The 18597-nt window shown below is 48.7% G+C and overlaps 2 protein-coding genes across 3 annotated transcripts; one reads left to right on the forward strand and one right to left on the reverse strand.

Moving 5' to 3' along the window:
- Positions 1-13839, forward strand: CDT1 (chromatin licensing and DNA replication factor 1). 2 transcript variants are annotated; one of them, XM_081017799.1, is made up of 10 exons: positions 3-744; positions 1559-1705; positions 2719-2966; positions 3827-4021; positions 6012-6160; positions 6691-6776; positions 7507-7695; positions 8637-8777; positions 10056-10257; positions 11411-13839. In XM_081017799.1, the coding sequence occupies exons 1-10, from the start codon at positions 382-384 to the stop codon at positions 11572-11574; spliced, it is 1884 nt and encodes a 627-aa protein (XP_080873925.1). In that variant the 5' UTR covers positions 3-381; the 3' UTR covers positions 11575-13839. The 2 variants fall into 2 exon arrangements, with proteins under 2 accessions (XP_080873926.1, XP_080873925.1); XM_081017800.1 differs by lacking the exon at positions 1559-1705 and having other exon boundaries at positions 1-744.
- Positions 13840-14302: 463 nt separating this feature from the next.
- APRT (adenine phosphoribosyltransferase) lies at positions 14303-18597 on the reverse strand. The gene is made up of 5 exons (XM_081017874.1): positions 18439-18597; positions 17361-17464; positions 16660-16793; positions 15458-15536; positions 14303-14683 (listed from the first exon to the last, which is right to left on the reverse strand). Exons 1-5 carry the CDS (start codon positions 18540-18542, stop codon positions 14541-14543), a joined length of 564 nt encoding a protein of 187 aa, XP_080874000.1. The 5' UTR covers positions 18543-18597; the 3' UTR covers positions 14303-14540.

The raw sequence follows: 18597 nt of genomic DNA on the forward strand, positions 1-18597 counted from the left end.
CAGAGTTTTGGACTACAATTCTCATCAGCCCCAGCCAACATAGCCAATGGCCGGAGATCGTGTGAGTTGTAGTTCAACAGTACCCTGAAGACTACAGGTTCCCCCGCTCCTACAGAAAAAAGAAGAAGCGCCGCCTCTCTAGTTTTGCTTCGCCGGGCTCAGGTCTGACCCCACAGGTCTCTGCAAGCAATGGAGGCGGGAAAAGCTACGCGGCGCCTTTAAGAGCTTGTCCGCGCCAGCGCGGGAAAGGAAGCAAGCTAAGGGGCGGGGATTAGGCCAAGCCCGCGAAAGTCAGATACTTTGTTGCAGTCGGATGGAACGCTGAGTAGCCGGCCGGGCTCGAAACGTTCCATCGGGAGACGAAGCGGCCACGTGGACGCCATGGCGCAGCTCCGGGTCACCGATTTCTTCGCGCAGAACAAGAAGGGCCCCGCGGCGGGCAGCTTGAGCGCCAAGCGCCGGAAGGTACAAGCTGATGGAGCCCCCGAGCTCCCGGAGGCCGGCAGGCCCGAGAAGAAGGAGCAGCAGCAGCAGGAGGAAGAGACGGGGCTGGGCCTCTTGGAGCCTCCTCGCACCCCGCTCGGCTCCAGCTGCCCGCAGCCCTCGCTGCCCAGCAGCAGCAGGAAAAGGCGCAGGCCGGAGCCCGAGGCGAAGCTCACGCCGGTCTCTGCCCAAGGCCGCCTCGGTGCGAAGGGCAGCGCCCGGAAGACGCTGGTGATGCCCGCGGAGGAAAAAGGGGAGGCGGTGAGTGACCCGAAAGGAGGGGAAGCAGAACCGCGCGCTCTTACTTCGAGCCTCTTTAATCCGGATTAGTTGCCCGGAGCCTTGTTGTGTAGTGGGAAAGGCTGGAAGTCGGGGTTGTGTGAATGGGCCCGCCCCTTCGGGTTTTCTTGGTCCTTCCTGGGTGTGAGCTCTGAGGCGACATGGCAGCAGACACCTTTCTAGGGAAGACACCTGTGGGGTCAGACCTGCCATGCCGTTCCCACGTTGGTTGTCTGCAGTGTCTTGGATGGTTGAGGTAGACTGTTCCTGAATATGGCGGTGCTATTAAGTTGTCCTAGTGTAGAGGCCTTGTTGGTTGGTTATTCACTGTGCCCAAAAATGGGAAAAAGAATACTTCTGAAATGGGCATTAAAATGGTTAATGGGGCTCAGAGCAAAATATGTGCAAAGTGTTGTACATTGAGAGTAAAAAAATAATAATCCCCCTGACTTTGCAGCACATGCATTAACAGGGTTTGAATTGGTGGGGACTGACCAAGGAGGGAATACGGGTTTGTAGTGAGTAAGATATTACAGTGAGAACCCAATGTGGTTAGAAAACTTGGAATACTCTGTTCAGTTGTAATTTGAATCCATTGGTTTGGTTCCCACACTCTGGAGCAGCAGAAAACAAGCCTGCTCCTTATTGCATGTGACAGCCCTTCAGATATTTGAAGCTGGCCATCATGTCAACTCTCAGCCTTCTCGTCTCCAGGCTACATACTGAACTCCCTTAAGCAACTGGTATTCTGAAGGGAGACGTGTTGCCAATTCTGACTGGAGTGCTTCTGTTTCAGGTCCCAGGCTTTGCTTCCCCCACAGCCCTTGGGCTACCCAGCCCCTCCAGTCTGGATAAAAAGGCAAAGGATTTGGCCAATGTAACTCTTTCACCAGATCTGCAGCTGGAGACCACAGTGCAGCCTGGCATAGTGCCGGTAGAGAAGGTGAGCTTTGGAGAGGAAGGGGGGCGGCCTTTGGATTGTATAGGCCACCATCTCTAAACATCTGACATAGCATTCTGCCACCTCCTGAAGCTTGCACAGCTCAGTAAACCTGATAGCCTCTGAGCTGCCACAGCACCCTTTGTCATTAGTATACACATTGACTGGGTTCAGTGGCTCCAGATTCTAATGACCCAGCACTACCTCCTGTGTTCTAAACTCCCATTGTTCTAGCCGCATTTTGCAACAGGGAATTTCATTAGTACGAGCAGTTCCTGAGTTCTGGGCGCAGTACTGCGCCTAAGATTTCAGATTAAAGCTGCAGAGTGGAAGGAAAGGATCAGCTTTTTCTGCCTCCCCACTTCCAGCTATTCTCTGAAGACTGGAGAAGAGGCCCTCTTAAGAATATTAGAGGGGTGGGCAGGGGAAAGGACTAGACCCTGTGAAAAATGAACATAATATTTTAGCTGCACTTCATTCATTTTCAGCTTCGTATTCTTGTTTTTAAAAATGGGTGGCTAGACATTCTGTTGTAGCACCTGTAACCTCAGTTTAAGGTGCTATTTAGCTCCTAGCTTTCATATCTCAGTTTCTAACACTGACTACTTCAGAGCTGCGAGATTAAGGAAAGATGAAGCACTGCTGCTAAGTTTGCTTAAGAATTGCAACCGTAGTGATTGAGGGCTGGCAGTCTGATGGAGTCTGTGATGCTCACAGGCCATTCAGTTGCTTACCTCGCCACTGGTTGCCGCTTGCCACTGGCAAGTACCAAACTGTAGAGATTACTTAAAAGGATTGTCTGCTGGATATTTAGATTTCAAAAGGGAGCGTTGCCTGTACAAAGGAACATAGGAAGCTGCCTTATACCAGCTCAGACTATTCAGGCCACTGCTGTCTACTCTGAATGGCAGTCCCTCTCCAGGGTCTCTGGCAAAGAGAGGTCATTCTTGCCCTTTCCTTCCCTATGTGAATAAGGCAGGAATCTCCCTGGCTGAGATTTCTCTCCTTCCAAACAGGAGATGGTGTCTAAGGAGAAGTTGGCGGAGCTGAGCGGTCGTCTGGCAAAGATCCGTGCCCTGGCACAGAAAGTCACTTTGCCAGCCAGCTCCTCAGAGGCTGACGGTGACATAAAGAGCAGATTAAAACGGGCTCGGCTGCTGGAATCCAAAATCAGCAAGAGGAAAGAGGCTGAGAAGGAGAAAGTGAGGAACCTCCCTCAACTCCAGCTGGGCGAAAGCAATCCTGAGCCAACAGCAGAGACCAGGTAGGGGAAGAGCTTTCTGAGGGGTTGGCCTTGGTGATGAAGCCAGGTGTCTGGTGAGAGGGGACATGGCGATTTTCTAGATCAGGGGTCTTAGGGTATTGAACCCTTTTTTTTGGAAATTCCCAGGGCGACAGCTTGCATTTGATGCCTTTTTACTTTTAGCATATCAGTACTCATCCATCTTTCTTCTTTGTGTGTAATATTGTGCTGCTGCATGTAACCTTCTGCAGGGATTAAGTTTAGCAAATTTATAAATTTGTTTTCTGTGCCTGGTGTTCTGTAGTACAACAGTTATACTAATAGTTTGATTGCTGTTGTTTTCTATTTTGCTTTGTATGTTATATATTTGTACAAAGTTCCTTTCTGGTTACTGGCCATTGGCCATAATAGAGTGATTGTTTGATTCAGTTTAGGGGTGGTTAGCTTGTGCCCACCCCAATTGTTACGTGACTGCCATTTCCCCTAGAGATTATTGGCCTCGCTGGCTGGGATTGGTGGGAGTCTAGCAACATCTGGACAGCGACAAGTGAGCCATCCCTGTTCTAGGCCATCAAACAGCCCAATCCTAAGCAGAGCTGGCCGTCTCCTACCATTTGAGTCTGCAGGATGGTTGGATGTCCCAGTCAATAATTAGGATTGCAACGCCCAGCCAATAAATTGATTTAAAAATATTTTTGATCCGCTAGAAAGGTGCCCCTCAGTAACTTGTACAGCAGATCTGAAAATGGCTTTGCTGCTCTTAAATGTTTGCAACTATCATCCAAAACCTCCGCCGACAACTACCTGTGTGAGAGCTAAGGTGACATCGTGCTGCCGTGTGACGGAAACACCCGATTATTTTATTCTCCCCATCTTCCCAGTGCGAAGGCACCAGCCTTCCAGCGCTTCCACAACCTCGCCCAGGACGTCCCCCCGGGACTCGCGCTGCCTTACAAGTACAAGGTGCTGGCCGAGATGTTCCGCAGCATGGACACCATCGTGGGGATGCTTTTCAACCGCTCGGAGACGGTGACCTTTGCCAAGGTCAAGCAAGGCATCCAGGACATGATGCGCAGGTGAGAGCTCAGCCTTTCTCCTGGGGGTGGGCAGGGAGCGCGGGGGGCAGTCGCCTGTGAGCAGTCAGTCCGGAGAGGCAGAGAGAGTGACTATCTCTCCACCTGGCAAGCTAATAATTCTGCCCAGGATGCCAATTGGGAATAACAGAGTGAAGATGAGAGCAGCCTTTGTAACACAGCGGTAGACCAGAATTCCCTTCTGGGCTGGTGATTTTTTCCCCTGATGTTAATTATTTGGCATGTAATAAAATTGATGGCCTTCCCTGAGCAGAAAGCAATAGTACTTTGTGCAATGAATGGTGAACCAAAGAAGTTCAGCACACAGGGTGTTGTCATCAGCTCCAGACACCTCTGGTTGGCCCCCAGTGCTCTTCCAATGCCGCACACCCTCGCCAAACCTGCTCTGTGCCCAGAGTGCTTTGAGGACCCATTAAACCAGGGGTCAGCAACCTTTTTCAGCCGTGGGCCAGTCCACTGTCCCGAATTCCTATGCCCCACAAATAACCCAGAGATGCATTTTAAATAAAAGCACACAGTCTACTCATGTAAAAACACGCTGATTCCCGGACCATCCTCGGGTCGGATTTAGAAGGCAATTGGGCTGCATCCAGCCCACGGGCTTTAGGTTGCCTACCCCTGCATTAAACTGTGGTCATGCTGCTCGGTTGCTTGAATGGATGCGAGGGGCTGTAGAAGCCTCTAACTTTTGGTGAGGTGGTTGGACTGCCCCCTACTGCTCAAAGTTAAGAGTTGCAGCTGTTGCCCTGCTCACTTTTGCCCCGACCCTTGTCTACCACTCCCACATGCACGCCCCCCCCCTGCAAAGATTTCCCATTCCCTTGACTAGATAAAATCATGGAAGCTGGGTAACTGGTCTTGGGAGCTCTTGGCAGTGATAAATGGTGTTGGAACCTCCACAGCTAGAGTCAGAACACCTCTTTCTTCTGCTTGAAGACTTCTGGCCGGAGAGACAAAAGTGCTGGGCTAGGTGGATACTCTTGACCACTTTTCCTTCAAGCTTTTAGTCCTCATGGTGTTGGTACTAATGCACAAGGCCAGTACAGCTCAGGGTCAGGTTACTTGAGAGAGAGACTGCCTTCTCCCTTATACACCCAGCAGATTGCTTGGTTTGTGGGTAAGTTTCTCGGGCAAGTCCCCAAAATCTCAGAGGTTTGTCCCATAGCAGCTTAGAGCAGGGCTTTTAGTGTGGCTGCCCCTGTTACATGGAATAGCATTCCTGTTGAGATTCAGCAGACGCCCTCTGTCTGCACTTTCTGAGAACATGTTAGTTGTGATTCCTGCATTGCAGGGGGTTGGACTAGATGACCCTTGGGCTCTCTTCCAACTCTTACCGTTACAGTGGTACCTTGGGTTACATACGCTTCAGGTTACAAACTCCGCTAACCCAGAAATAGTACTTTGGGTTAAGAACTTTGCTTCAGGATGAGAACAGAAATCACGCAGCAGTGGCGTGGCGGCAGCAGGAGGTCCCATTAGCTAAAGTGCTGCTTCAGGTGAAGAACAGTTTCAGGTTAAGAACAGACCTCCAGAACGAATTAAGTTCTTAACCCGAGGTACCACTGTATTTGTTCCATCAGCCTTTCCCAGCTGGACCAATGGTTATTTGCCATCACTGTCTATTTTGGACGGTTTTCATCTTGTTTTAAATTTATCTGCTGTTTTTTGTGTCTCTAAATGTTTTTTGTTTGCTTGCTGGTTTTAACGCTACGTCACCTTGAGATGATTGTATAGAAGGTGGTTAATAACTTAATGACAATATCACGGGTGCAAACCTACTTTGCGTGCCTTGTATCTGTCTGCCAGACCCAAGAACCTCAAGACTCTCCTGGTCCTCATTTTGAGGGTGCCACTATATTAATGGGATGTTCACTCCCGAAGGGAATGATTACATTCTATTTATCTGATCGTTTATAAACCTCTGATTGCATGCAAGATCTTGGGTGCTGATGTTCTCCCTGCCTGTCTGCAGGCAATTTGAAGAACGGAACCTGGGTCAGATCAAAGCTGTGTATCCAGCTTCGTACATCATGCGCCAGGAGAAGAACATTCCCACCTTTGGCACCCCTGGTCAGAAGAGAGGAGACTACCAGCTGACGATCGAACCCGTGCTGGAGGCAGGTGGGTCCCGTGCGGCATTTGCAAAAGAAGCTCCTATGAGCTCGGGAGGAAAGTGGGCAGGTAGACTTCATTGTACGTTTCCTGCCACACCCTTTGAAATGTACCAAAGACCAAACTTGAAGACGTTTGTGCTGGGCTGCCAAAGAACAACCCCAGCGTGTGTCATTGTAGGACCACTTCTTTACAGTAAGGCAACCTTGGTCCCGGGGACCCGGGGTGGCTCTCCAGGCCCCTGTTTCTGGCCCTTGGGAGTCTCTTTGGGCCGCACCCTGTTTGTTCCTGACAGTGGCACCTCTTGCTTGCCTTGGGAGGAGGATGGGGAGAGGAGTGTGTAAACACCAGCCTATGCCACATTTTACATTAGTTGCCCCGCCCACTTTTGCCTCTGGCCCCACCCACCACTGGCATGTGCCCGCCTCCAGCCCAACTCAAAGGTTTCCCATCCCTGAACTGGCGGGTAGAAGGGAACAGCAGTTTCAGAGGGAGCAAGAGGGAGATGTGGCTCATCACCCTTCATTTTTTTGTTTCAGGAGAGAAGCTGTCGGCATCACACCTGATGCAGCGTCGGAAAATATTTGGCAGGAACTTAGTTAACATCGTAAAAGGGCACCACAAGGCAAGTCTCTTCTCCCCTCCCAAAAAAGTGCTGGATTTACCCAGTAAGCAGACTAAGCACATACACCAGCAACGCATGAGAAGCTTTGGGAAGAATTTGACAGTTCAAAAAAAAGCACCAAAGAATCGGAACTTTCAGGCATCTTACACTCCACAGTCTTCCCCAGTTTTCCTGTTCTCTTCTTATTACTTATCCCCACCTAAACTGGGGATGACGACAACTAATGTCTACTAACGTAGACCAAAAGAATGTGAAGAAAGCAGATCCTGTCATGGGTTGCATAAGACATAATATGCACACACATTTCTGCAAGCATGCAAGCTCTTGAAAAATACAATTTTATTTTACGGTTTAGTATCGTCCTTGTTTTCAATTGCATATGGGGGCACCATCATCTTGTCAGTGCCTAGGACCTCTGAAGGTCTTCTTCATCTGGCCCTTCCCCCTCCCAGCTGTCGTCTCCTCCCTCCACTTGTTCCTGCCTTTGCCACGTAAATGAGAAAATACCTCCTATGGAGGGTTGTTTCACATCAGGGTTTCCCAAACTTGGGTCTCCAGATGTTTCTGGGCTACAGTTCCCCTCATCCCTGACCACTAGTCCTGATGTGAGTTGTAGCCCAAAAGCAGCTGGAGACTCAAGTTTGGGACAACCTTGCTATACCTTATCAGTTGCTGGTCTGGGTGCTATACCAGGCATAGTCATCACCTCCCCTGTGCTAACTCCCCACAGGCTTTCTTGGCGTCTCTCAACCCTCCAATGGTGGTGCCGGAAGACAAACTGACAAGGTGGCATCCCCGGTTCAACGTTGATGACGTGCCCGACATCGTCCCTGCAGAGGTGCCTCAGCCCCCGCTGGTGGACAAAATCACGACTGCTCAAGAGGTGCTGGCCAAGGCTCGCAGCCTGATGACGCCCAAGGTAAAGCTGGCCAAAGGAGAAGGCCCTCTGATTGTGGGTGGAACTCTTCGACTTAGCTATTATTATTTCCATTTTATATCCTGTTCTTCCTTGCAAAGGAGCCCTCAGGGCAGCAAACCTGTCAATAACATCAATTTTTTTATACAGCCTTCTTGCAAACAGTTAGCCAGTGATCTCTCAAGGTTGCCAGGAGCAGCTTCTTTCAGCCGTCAGATGGAATTCCTTGTGGAAGGAATTCCACAAATGGGGAGCCACCACCAAAGAGGCCCTGTTGTAGGTTGCTGCCAACTGGGTATGCCCCAGTGATGTTGCAACTGCAACCTCACCTGACAATCTTGGGATAGGAGATGCTTCATATTGAGGAAGGTGCCATATTTGTATGCTAATACTTTGAATTTCTGTGTACTAAATTTGTAAGGAATATTTTATATATTTTTTTACTGATACCTTGAATTTATTATGAGTGGATCTTGACCATCGAAATAGGAACAATTGTGATGGGTCTGCCTCCTTGTGTGACTATTGACTCTTTCCCTGCAGTCAGAAGTTGGCCAATTTTTTCTTTGGACTTGTTTTTATTTTGGCCTTAATGCAGCTTTCTTTCCTCTCCCCCCCCCCAAAAAAGGGAGGGGTCCAAAAGTTGGGATTTGGTACTAGAGAGGGAAAGCCTGTGGCTAGATAAAGTTGGTTGTTGATTACTGTGCTGGGGAAGAGGGAGCGAGAGGTCTTCTGCTGCCTCAGCCACCTGCATTTCACTTGAATGGGCTGTTTGTGCATGATGGGGGCGAGAAATTGTTCAGGAGCTTATCAGTTTACTGTTACGCATGGCATCGCAACTGCTTTTCAGCTACGCAAGACTCCTTTGCTTGCCAGGTGAGAAAATCTGCTAGTGATGACTGATCCACCTGCTCTCTCTTTCTTTCTGCCACACCCAACAACAGATGGAGAAGGCGCTGGCCAATCTGGCTCTGAGGACCGCCGAAACCAGCCCCTCTGTGCCGGAGTCCCCTCAGCCACCCCCGCCAGCTCCGACTGGCACCCCCAGCAGCCTGAAAGGGGTGTCGCAGTCCTTGTTGGAGAGGGTGAGTGCCTTGCCGTCTCCTCACCTGGCAGGCTTCAGGCTTGTGGGATGTGGGTCTCCTTTGTTCTTGGTTTGTAAAGTAGGGAACTCCAGGTCGCAACATCCAGAGTCAGAAAGGGGGTTTGCAGATGGGGCAGGACCACCGACCTGCTCCACCTCATGCATCATTACCATTACTATTACAGTGGTACCTCGGGTTACATACACTTACAGACTCCGCTAACCTAGAAATAGTGCTTCAGGTTAAGAACTTTTGCTTCAGGATAAGAACAGAAATCGTGCTCCAGTGGCGCGGCAGCAGCAGGAGGCCCCATTAGCTAAAGTGGTGCTTCAGGTTAAGAACAGTTTCAAGTACGGACCTCCGGAACGAATTAAGTACTTAACCCAAGGTACCACTGTACTATTACTTTTATTTCATTTTATTTTTTATTTTAGTTTAGTAAGTAGTAGTAGTTTCCGAGCACAATTCAAAGTGTTGGTCCTGACCTTTAAAGCCCTAAATGGCCTCGGTCCTGTATACCTGAAGGAGCGTCTCCACCCCCATTGTTCAGCCCGCACACTGAGATCCAGCGCCGAGGGCCTTCTGGCGGTTCCCTCATTGCGAGAAGTGAGGCTACAGGGAACCAGGCAGAGGGCCTTCTCAGTAGTGGCGCCCGCCCTGTGGAACGCCCTCCCATCAGATATCAAAGAGATAAACAACTACCTGACATTCAGAAGACATCTGAAGGCAGCCCTGTTCAGGGAAGTTTTTAATATTTAACGCTGTACTGTTTTTAACACTTGATTGGGAGTCTCCCAGAGTGGCTGGGGAAACTCAGCCAGATGGGCGGGGTATAAATAAATATTTATTATTATTATTATTATTATTATTATTATTATTATTATTATTGTATTAGGGTGGCACCTTTGAGTGCAAGTTGCTGGAAACTGCAAGATGGGAGAGTGCCCTTGTGCTTGGGCCCTGCTTGTGGGATTCCCATTGGGGGCATCTGGTTGGCCACTCAGAACAGGCTGCTGGGCTAGATGGCCTGATCCTGCGGGCTCTTCTTATATTCTTTCCCTTCCCACACAGACTCACTCCCTGTTCTTTTTGCAACGCTCTTTGCCCTGCTCTACCCACCCCCTTTCCTTGCCGCAGACAAGATGCACACTTAGAATTCTAAAGGATGCTTAGCTCACTTCCAGCAGAGCATCTGCTTTGCACACAGAAGCTATCAGGGTTGATCGCTTCTGATGCTGCCGCCGCCGCCACCTCTCTCCCTTTCTCTCTCTCTCTCAGGTCAGAGCCAAGGAAGTTCAAAAGCTGCAGGCGCTGATGGTGCGGAACCCGCAGCAGGAGCGGCGCCTGGACATGCTGTCGCGTCTGCCGGAGATGGCGCGGGTCCTGCGCAACGTCTTTGTGGCGGAGAAGAAGCAGGTGCTGCCCATGGAGGTGGCGTGCCAGCGGATGATGGCCAGCTACCGGTCCCTCATGACGTTTGGTAAGGGGAGGAAGAGGGCACATCTGGCGAGCTTGGAGAGGGAGAGAAGGGGGGTGATGCGTTGTCTCCAGGCAGAGATGGGGAAGCTGTGCCCCTTGGATGTTGCAGAACTATAGTTCCCATCATGCCTCATTTTAGGCGGCTCCCAACACCTGAATCTGCTCCATTCTTCCACCCCATCAGGGTTTGTTCCTTCTTATTTCCCCAGCCATTTTAAAAAGTGTGTCCCCTCTTTCTATGAAGTTTCAGAACAACTAGACTAGGCTGTATTTTAGGAGCATAGGAACTGGCCTGCTGGGTCAGGCAAGTGGCCCATCTAACCGAGCATCCTATTCTTCCCCCAGTGGCCGACCAGATGCCTGTTGGAAGCCTGCAAGCTGGACAGGAGTGCAACAGTGCTCTGCCCACCTGCGATTCCCAGCAGCCTGGTATTCAGAGACCTAACGTCTCTTAACATTGGAGGCAGGGTGTAGCCTTGTCCTCCATGAGTTAGTCTAATCCTCTTTTGAAGCCATCCCAGTTGCTGGCCGTCACTGCCTCCTGTGGAAGGCAAGTTCGAGATCAAAGTTTCAGCTTAATTGGTCTTTGCTGCTTGCATGGCTTGGGATGAAGTTGTTTACCTCCCAGCTGTGTAAGAACAAACACCTTATAGGTGTGTGTAGCACACAATTGGAAAAGATCGGCTTCCCCTGCAACAGTGGCTGAATTGGTCTGTTGTGTTTACACAAAAAATAATCTTCTGTATACTTGAGGGTAACCCGATCAAACCCAGTTGGGCTAGGTATTCCAGCCTGAAGCAGGGTGATCGCTAGTCTAGAAAACTTTCCCTTTTTTGTCCCTGGCACCACCCTCTGCCAGCATGTGACTTCCGTCTTACTATACACGGAGCCCTGGGAATGTGCCCTCTAACCCAAAAAAGCTGCATATCTTTTTAAGAGGAGTTGTTAAGAGGATTAATCGTGCAACTGTCTGCATGCAAAGAGTCCTTTCCCTGCCATGTTTTCAGTGGTGATTTAACCACCATGGAGTCATTTATAGTGGGTATCCCTATGATAGACAGGGGCTTTCTGTTCTCACTTAACAAAAGCTGTTAAGTGAGAAAACAATCAGTTGGCACAGTGCTCTGTCTGAAACTCTTCCTCTGTCCCTGCAGGAGAGACAGAAAAGCACCTTCGTCTCCTCTCAGAGCTGCTGCCCGACTGGGTGAGCGTTCTCCCCATCCGGCAAGAAACGTACATCAAGCTGGACAAAAGTGTGGACCTCAACGTTGTCACGGAGAGACTGGCCGCAAGGGCAAAGCAAGAGGAAAGGCTCTAATCTAGGCTGCAGGATGTGGGGAGATCATGCCTTAGGCTCAGCAGCATCATTGTGTCCCAATCTCTCTTGGGAAAGGACCCCAATGGCCAGAGACGTGTGTGTCGTTTTCTCTCCTTGCATGAATGTGAGCAAAATGTGAATATTGTGGCTTTTTCAGAATTAAGAGGATATGGCAGCTCTCCTTCCTTCCTTTCCTCCTAGTTTTCTAAGTGCCATCCTGGTGCCTGTGTAGCTGTTACGGTTCTGTAAGGCCACAAGAGGGCAGCACATACAAACCAGGAAATTCAGTTTGATTGGCGTATCACAACAAAGTACCAAACTTTTCGCCTTCGTGCATTAAAAAAGTTCTTTGTCAGCACCGCTTTCCCACTTGCCAGATTTGCTGAACAGGCATAGAGAATGACGCTGCAGGACCACAAAGCCATTACTCCTTTCATGACTAGCGTTTCCATTCCCTCATCTGGCAGGAACGGGTGGGAGCTGCCTTTTCCACAAAGGGAGTTTCAGTTCCTCCAAGACTTGGTAGATAGAGGACATTAAAAGTACTTTTAAAAAAATTGGTTGTAAAACATAACTTGTATATGAACCTTAGCAATAACTATTTATTGATCAGGAGGAGCTTAAAATGAGTGATTTTTAACTGGCCAAGCCATTTAGTTGACATTTTTGTCTCTTAGCTTCAGTAAAAGGGGATTGAGCCAAGAGCAGCGGTGGTGGATTTCTACAATTTCGCTTGAGCCTGAGGTCACAGGTCCACCATACATTTAACGTACTGCCCCAAAGAATGCTGGGAACTGTAGTTTGTTAAGGGTGCAGGGGTTCTAGCTGAGTGGTAAACTACAGTTCCCAGGATCTTGGGGGGGGGGGGGAGTCATGTGTTTGTAATGTATGGTGTGGTTGTGACTTGACTTTGCATGCCCTAGAGCACTCTGTCTCAACCTTTCCCCAGATGTTGGACTTACAGCTCCCATCTTCCCTGACCACAGCTCCCGCCTGGTTAAGGATTATGGGATTTGTAGCCCAACCACCTGGGACCCTGAGGTTGGGAAAGGCTGGCCCAGCCCATTGTACGGCTCTACAATCGCACACATGGAACCAGGGAATCTATCTGCCAGTAAAGGGACTTCCTTGTGACTGCATGTGACCTCATCTCTTCCCCTTCCTTTATTTTTTTGGCTCTTTCCTTTAGCAGATGCTGAGACAGCTGCTGTGCAAACTGCTGTTGTGACTTATTTGCCTTAAACCTATTAAATTAATTATAGTTCACCCTGTTAGGCAATCCATGGGTTTGGGAGCTAAATGGGGCCCTTGAATTGAGGTCCCTGGCCTGCACCTGTCTCTTAGCATTGCAGCACTGAGTTTTGCAGCAGCACGAGAGCTATTCTGTACTAACTCCAAAACCATCAGTGGCAGCAGTGGATTATCTGTTCTGTGGCCACAGGAAGCTGAATAAAACCCCTATTCACAAATACCTTAACTGACTCTGCTTGCAAGCTTAAGGGGTGGCTAATTTGAGGCCCTCGAGCTGTCGCTGGACTGCCGACTCCTATCATCCTGAACACCAGCCGTGCTAACTGAGGCTGATGGGAGATAGCTGGGGCACCTCCAGTAGCTACTACTGCCTTTTGTTGAAATGATCTTGATGCCATTTTTAGTAGTTAGAGCAACCTTGCAATAACATTTTAGAAATCAGCATGAAAATAAAGAGAAAGCAGAATGCAACAAAACCAAACGACCCCAAACCCACAGCAAACAGAAGAATCCACACCAGAAAAGTGGTGCAGGTGAGTCTGCACAGTGTATTTTGATGGCAAAACTGAAGACCTAGCTAGAAAAAATGGCGTTATTGTTAATTATGCAAATAAAACTTCATTCTTTTTCGAGTTGGGGTTGTTGTTTTTTTAAGGTGTTGGCATAAGAGAAGTTCTAGGGTGATCAGAGTATAATATTTATTATATATAGAGAATATTTTTAACTTTAAAGTAAACATAAGCAGAGACATTTTGTATGCGTCTCTTAATGCTGATAACATAAATGATTTTAGCCAGAAGAGTTATTTTGAAGAGAGTCAAGGAGGGGGAAGGAAAGGGTTAAGAGTGGGCTGTATCCACTAAGTCATGTCCATTAATTTCAATGGTTCTACTCTTACACTGGATGGTTTTAAGTCACTGGTGCTTTTACTACCTGGTTCTCTTCCTTACCTGTACATTACGTGAAAGGAACATTTTTTTTACAAGCCGTTTCAAATCTGGGACAGCACAGAAGTACTTTTCCATTCCGGTGCCAAAAGACCTGTGCAGAACCGCAAGCCATAGCTATTGGGGGAAATGCTCAGGGTGCAGTTCATCCAAAGTCTTCTAAGAGGATGGCCATAATATGCTGGTATGGTTTAGGTGGAATTTAGCAACCAAGACCGATGCCAACCCTAGGCATCCCTGCCCTGGGGGTGCATTCCAGCTTTTGCAAGGACTACAACTTCCATCATGTCTTCTTACTGAGGCTGATGGGAACTGTAGTCCAAAATGTTTCAAGGACACTAGGCTGGCTCTCCCTGCCCCCCCCCCCCCCAATTAGCATAGAGGAATAACAATCTCTTGCTTTCTAAAAGGTGTAAGTGACTTCTGTTTTGAAAAGGCTGACTCTGGGAAGCCTCTAGGCCTGGGTTCTGGTGAGCGAGTCATCCCCAAGACTGCCTACAAGGAGATAGCCTTAAAGAAAAATCCGAGCATCATTTGGTGCTTTTAATAATAATAAAAGCCTCTCCCATGGCACTTAAATAATTAGCCCTTCACGTACAAAGTCCAGGGTGACAACGGCAACTTGATGGGAGCAAGGGTCACTTTAAGGGAAAAAAAGGAAAGAAAGCTTGCAGGCAACAATGCAAAGCTGGGAATTGTTTGGCAGAGGAAGGCGGCAAGGCCATCTCAACTGAAACAAGGCTTGAGGCAGGCGGTCACTCCTGGGTATCAGTCATACTGCAGCAGCGAGTAGAGGGAGTTTGGCTTGATGGCTTCTTGCCCTTTAAGGGACTTTAACTCTATAAGTACCACACACTCCAGGATATTAGCCCCCAGCTTCTTCATCAGCTCACAGGCAGCTTGCATGGTCCCTAAATGAGAGACGGGGATGTTAACTCATGCAGAAGAAAAACCTGCACTATTCAGCTACCGTTGATTGTAACATGAGAAGAACCCACAGCTGGAGCCCACATCCTGTTCCCTCCATGGCCAACCAGGCAGCTATCGGAATATCTCTCCCCTAACTTGTGATTCCCAACAACTGGCACTCAGAGTATGCTGCTTTTAACAGTGTGGGGTAAGGCACAACCTTATGCTCCACCAATATGTTAAATCCCATTTTAAACCCAAGTGGGCCAACATTACGCCATGTGTTTGCAATTGGGTAATTAGGACGAAGTAAAAAAATGGAAGCAAGCTTCCAAGTTCTCCAGAATTCCTCATCAGGAAAAATGTGACACAAGTTGAGAGGCAACTTTTGAGAAGGAAACTAAAACAAAAAGGCAGAAAAATGAGGCTGGATAATGTTTTAGCTGTGAGATCTGCTTACATGTCGAGTCTAGCATGGAGATTGCAGACTTGTTCCACTCTCGGGTGCAGAACTATCATGTTGCACACTTGAGATTAAGGAGGAAAAACATGGCTTGAGCAAGCAAAGCCTGGCATGTCACCCAGTGCTGACCAGCACCCACAATGAACCCACAAGGTCCTGGGCAGGCAAGAGAGCAGGAATAAAGAGGGACATGGCAAGTCTGTCTTTGGGCTAAGCCAGCGGGGGCGTCATCTTCCATTTGGGTGTCTGCAGAACTGGAGAGGACCCCGACTGCCAATCTACCCAACAGCCTCAGTATCTGCCCGGTTCTCACCTCCTGTGGCAAGCAGGTCGTCGATCAAGAGCACATTCTGACCGGGGTTCACTGCGTCGTTTTGAACTTCGAGCTCTGCCTGTGGGGTGCAAAAGAAGGGTGGATTTTAGGCTTGCTGAATGGGCAATGTAGTGGCCAGAATCCTGGGGTGGGGGTGGGGGGCTCATCACCCCAAAATGTGGGACAGAACTGCCTAGCATTGGTGAGGGAGCAGGGAGGACTCAACCGCCAGCAAGTCAGCTGTCTGTGGGAAGAACAGTGGCATGGATGTTAATAAGGGATTTGATGGGGATCGGGGTGGAAAGAGGACTTCAGGGGTGGGGCTACTCTTTATCAAGCAAATGGCAGCCAGAAACACCACTTGCCTCAGTTGTAACTTCCAAGAACCGTAAGAACTTGTGTTTGGCAAGATGTGGGTCACAATATTGATTATGAATTATGCAAAAAGCTGTGGAAAGTGAATATGAATTTCATGGCATGCTATGCGATAAAATATGAAAATGACCCACAGATGGTGTTCAACACACACCAGATTGGCAAAAATGTCTAAAAAAAGAAAAATGTTTATGTTGGAAGTGTAATAAAATTGAGCGATCCTTTTTCCACATGTGGCGGTCCTGTAAAGTAATTAAGGAATATTGGGCAACTATATATAAAGAATTAAAAAATATATATTAAAAAGAAAACTTTCCCTAAAACACCTGAGATTTTCCTCTTGGGAATGGTAACAACAAAGGAACCAGGAAGGAAAAACAAAGGAACCAGGAAAAGGGTGGAAGGGAAGTTATATGGTATATGTATACATGCTGTATTTGGTACAAAGTCGTAAGTGGGGCAGGCGGAGGGGGGTGAAGTGTGCTCTGTTCCTGTTTTTGAAAATGCAAATAAAGGGAAAAAAGAATTTGTGTTTCAGCTTTTCCCTCCTCCTTTTTCCTCATGTGTCACGTATTTTTAGATTGTGAGCGTGAGGGAAGAGACTGTCTTAGAGCTGACTTTGCTAAGCTGCTCTAAGATTTTTTGGTGTACAAATGTGGTAAATTAAAAATTATAATACACTTTTTTAAAAAATGGCTTTGCATTCTCCTGCTGAGGCAGCATAAATCAACACTGGACGATCTTTAGAAGCCCCTCCACCAGAGCTGCATTTGAAATCCTTTGATTAGCCCCCACCTCCACCCCCTAGAAAAAACCCCCACCAATACCTGGCCATATTCCAGAGAGTAGGCAACGGACACTGTGGGACCTGGTAGCTTCCCCTTCTTCCTTATTAGCACAAATCCAACTCCCAATCTCTGTGCCAAAACTGGTCCAAAAAGGAATCCTCGGGAATCAAGACCTGTCAGAAGCAGAGAAGCAGCAGCTTACTTTCTCAGTCCTCAAAGTTAAAAGCGGTACTCCCATCGTTGTGGCACAGTGAGTGTGGTATCTGAGGCGTTCTACCTGCTGACAGGAAGATGAGATTGTAAACCTGTCTCTGGACTTCACATTGCAGGGGGCCTGCACGCGTTCACATGACAGAATGCTTCTCTATGCAGTGCAATCCCCCGCAAGTAGAAAGTTAGCAGACCAGGGAGAAACCAGGCACAGGTTTAGCACTTCTTCTGCTGTTTGTGAGGCCATTCAGTGGAGGCTTAAGTGGAGCAAATGCCAAGCTCTTTATGATTTAAAGGGAGTACTGTCTGGTTTCAGTGGCTCAGCCTTGGCATATACATTTGACCAAGAGTGCATCTGAGCATGCACAGAGAACTCAGAGGAGTCAAGGGAGGAAGATTTGTTGTCAGGATGCAGCATGTTTGTAGATGGGGCATTCATGGCCTCAAGATCCACTGACTTCCTCTTAAGGACAGCCTCCCCCAACCTGGTGCCCTCCAGAGCTTTAAAGACAAACTGGTCCCTGACTCACCTGCAATGTACTCAACCTGGGGATGTGAGGCCTTGACATGAGCTTCCAGGAGGTCAATTGCAGCTGCAAAGGCAACCGGGTCCTTTAAGAGGGGGGTGATATCTCTATGGAGAGAAAGAAGTACTTGTCAAAAGAAATTATTTGTGAGTGGGAATTATCCTTCAGAAGAAAAATATTTGGGATCCAGCATTGGAGCTGCTTTATAAATGAAGTTAAAGCAACAGGTATCCAACCTCTTGTGTATTTTCCTTATTCTCCCACTTCTTCTAGGCTTAATCAAACCTGAAAGCTAGGTATCACATCAGTCACATCCCCTGGCCCACAGGTGGCATATTCCGCTTGCTATGGCGCTCTTTGGGGCATGGGCCTCAGCAGGAACTTTTCGCTGGGGCAAAGTAAAACACTGAAAGGGGGAAACAGGCCAAAAAATGAGAAGAATCATGGCTACACATTTCGTCTTATATCTCAGGTTCCACGCATGCTAGAAACTGACTGTGGAGTCAGGGAGCTTTGGGTCATGTCCCACCCACCCCTGTGGATGCCCATACTTGCTGAGAGGGCAGAAGCACAGGGTCCTGCTTCTCCTTTGTCCCCTGGCCAAGGGCAAAAACCAGCATGGTCCTCCTTTCATCTCTGCAGTCCTGGGGCAAATCATGTAGCAAATGCGCACATAACTGATTGTGCTTTCTGGACTGCAAGCTCCTCCAGAGACCTGTCCTGCTGGTACTTTGGAGAGCACCAGGCGCATGGAGGGCGTAATCATAAATAAAGGGATATTTTTAGAAGACGACCACCCCCACCCCTACTTCGAGACCGGCTTAGTCTGAGCCCTGGAGCCTCTTAAATGAGGGGAATTCGACAACCAGAGGGAAGAAGTTTACGGTCAGAAAAAAAGTGTACTTCGGAGCATGGGCAGAGTGCATTTTCCTTTCCGCAGTCGCCGGGACCTTGTAGTGGTTCACTGGCAACAGGAGCGCTTCCCCAAGGGAGGGGGAAGGACTGCCCTCTGCACATGCTCAGGGGAACAAGACCTCGGCATCACATATAGCCCCAAGTGGCCGCTACCCGTCCCGCTTACCGGAAAAGCACCCCCGGCGTGGGAAAATCGGGGAACTCCCGGATCCGCTCCTGGACCAACCGCCTCTTCTGTTGCAGCCGCAGCTGCCGCAACTCAGCGCCCATGGCTAGAGCAGTCAATCTGCCCGGTACGAAGCAACGCGCATGCGTGGGAGAGTGA

Source organism: Podarcis pityusensis (assembly GCF_964106645.2).
Source record: "Podarcis pityusensis genome assembly, chromosome: 8".
Taxonomy (NCBI): Eukaryota; Metazoa; Chordata; class Lepidosauria; order Squamata; family Lacertidae; genus Podarcis; species Podarcis pityusensis.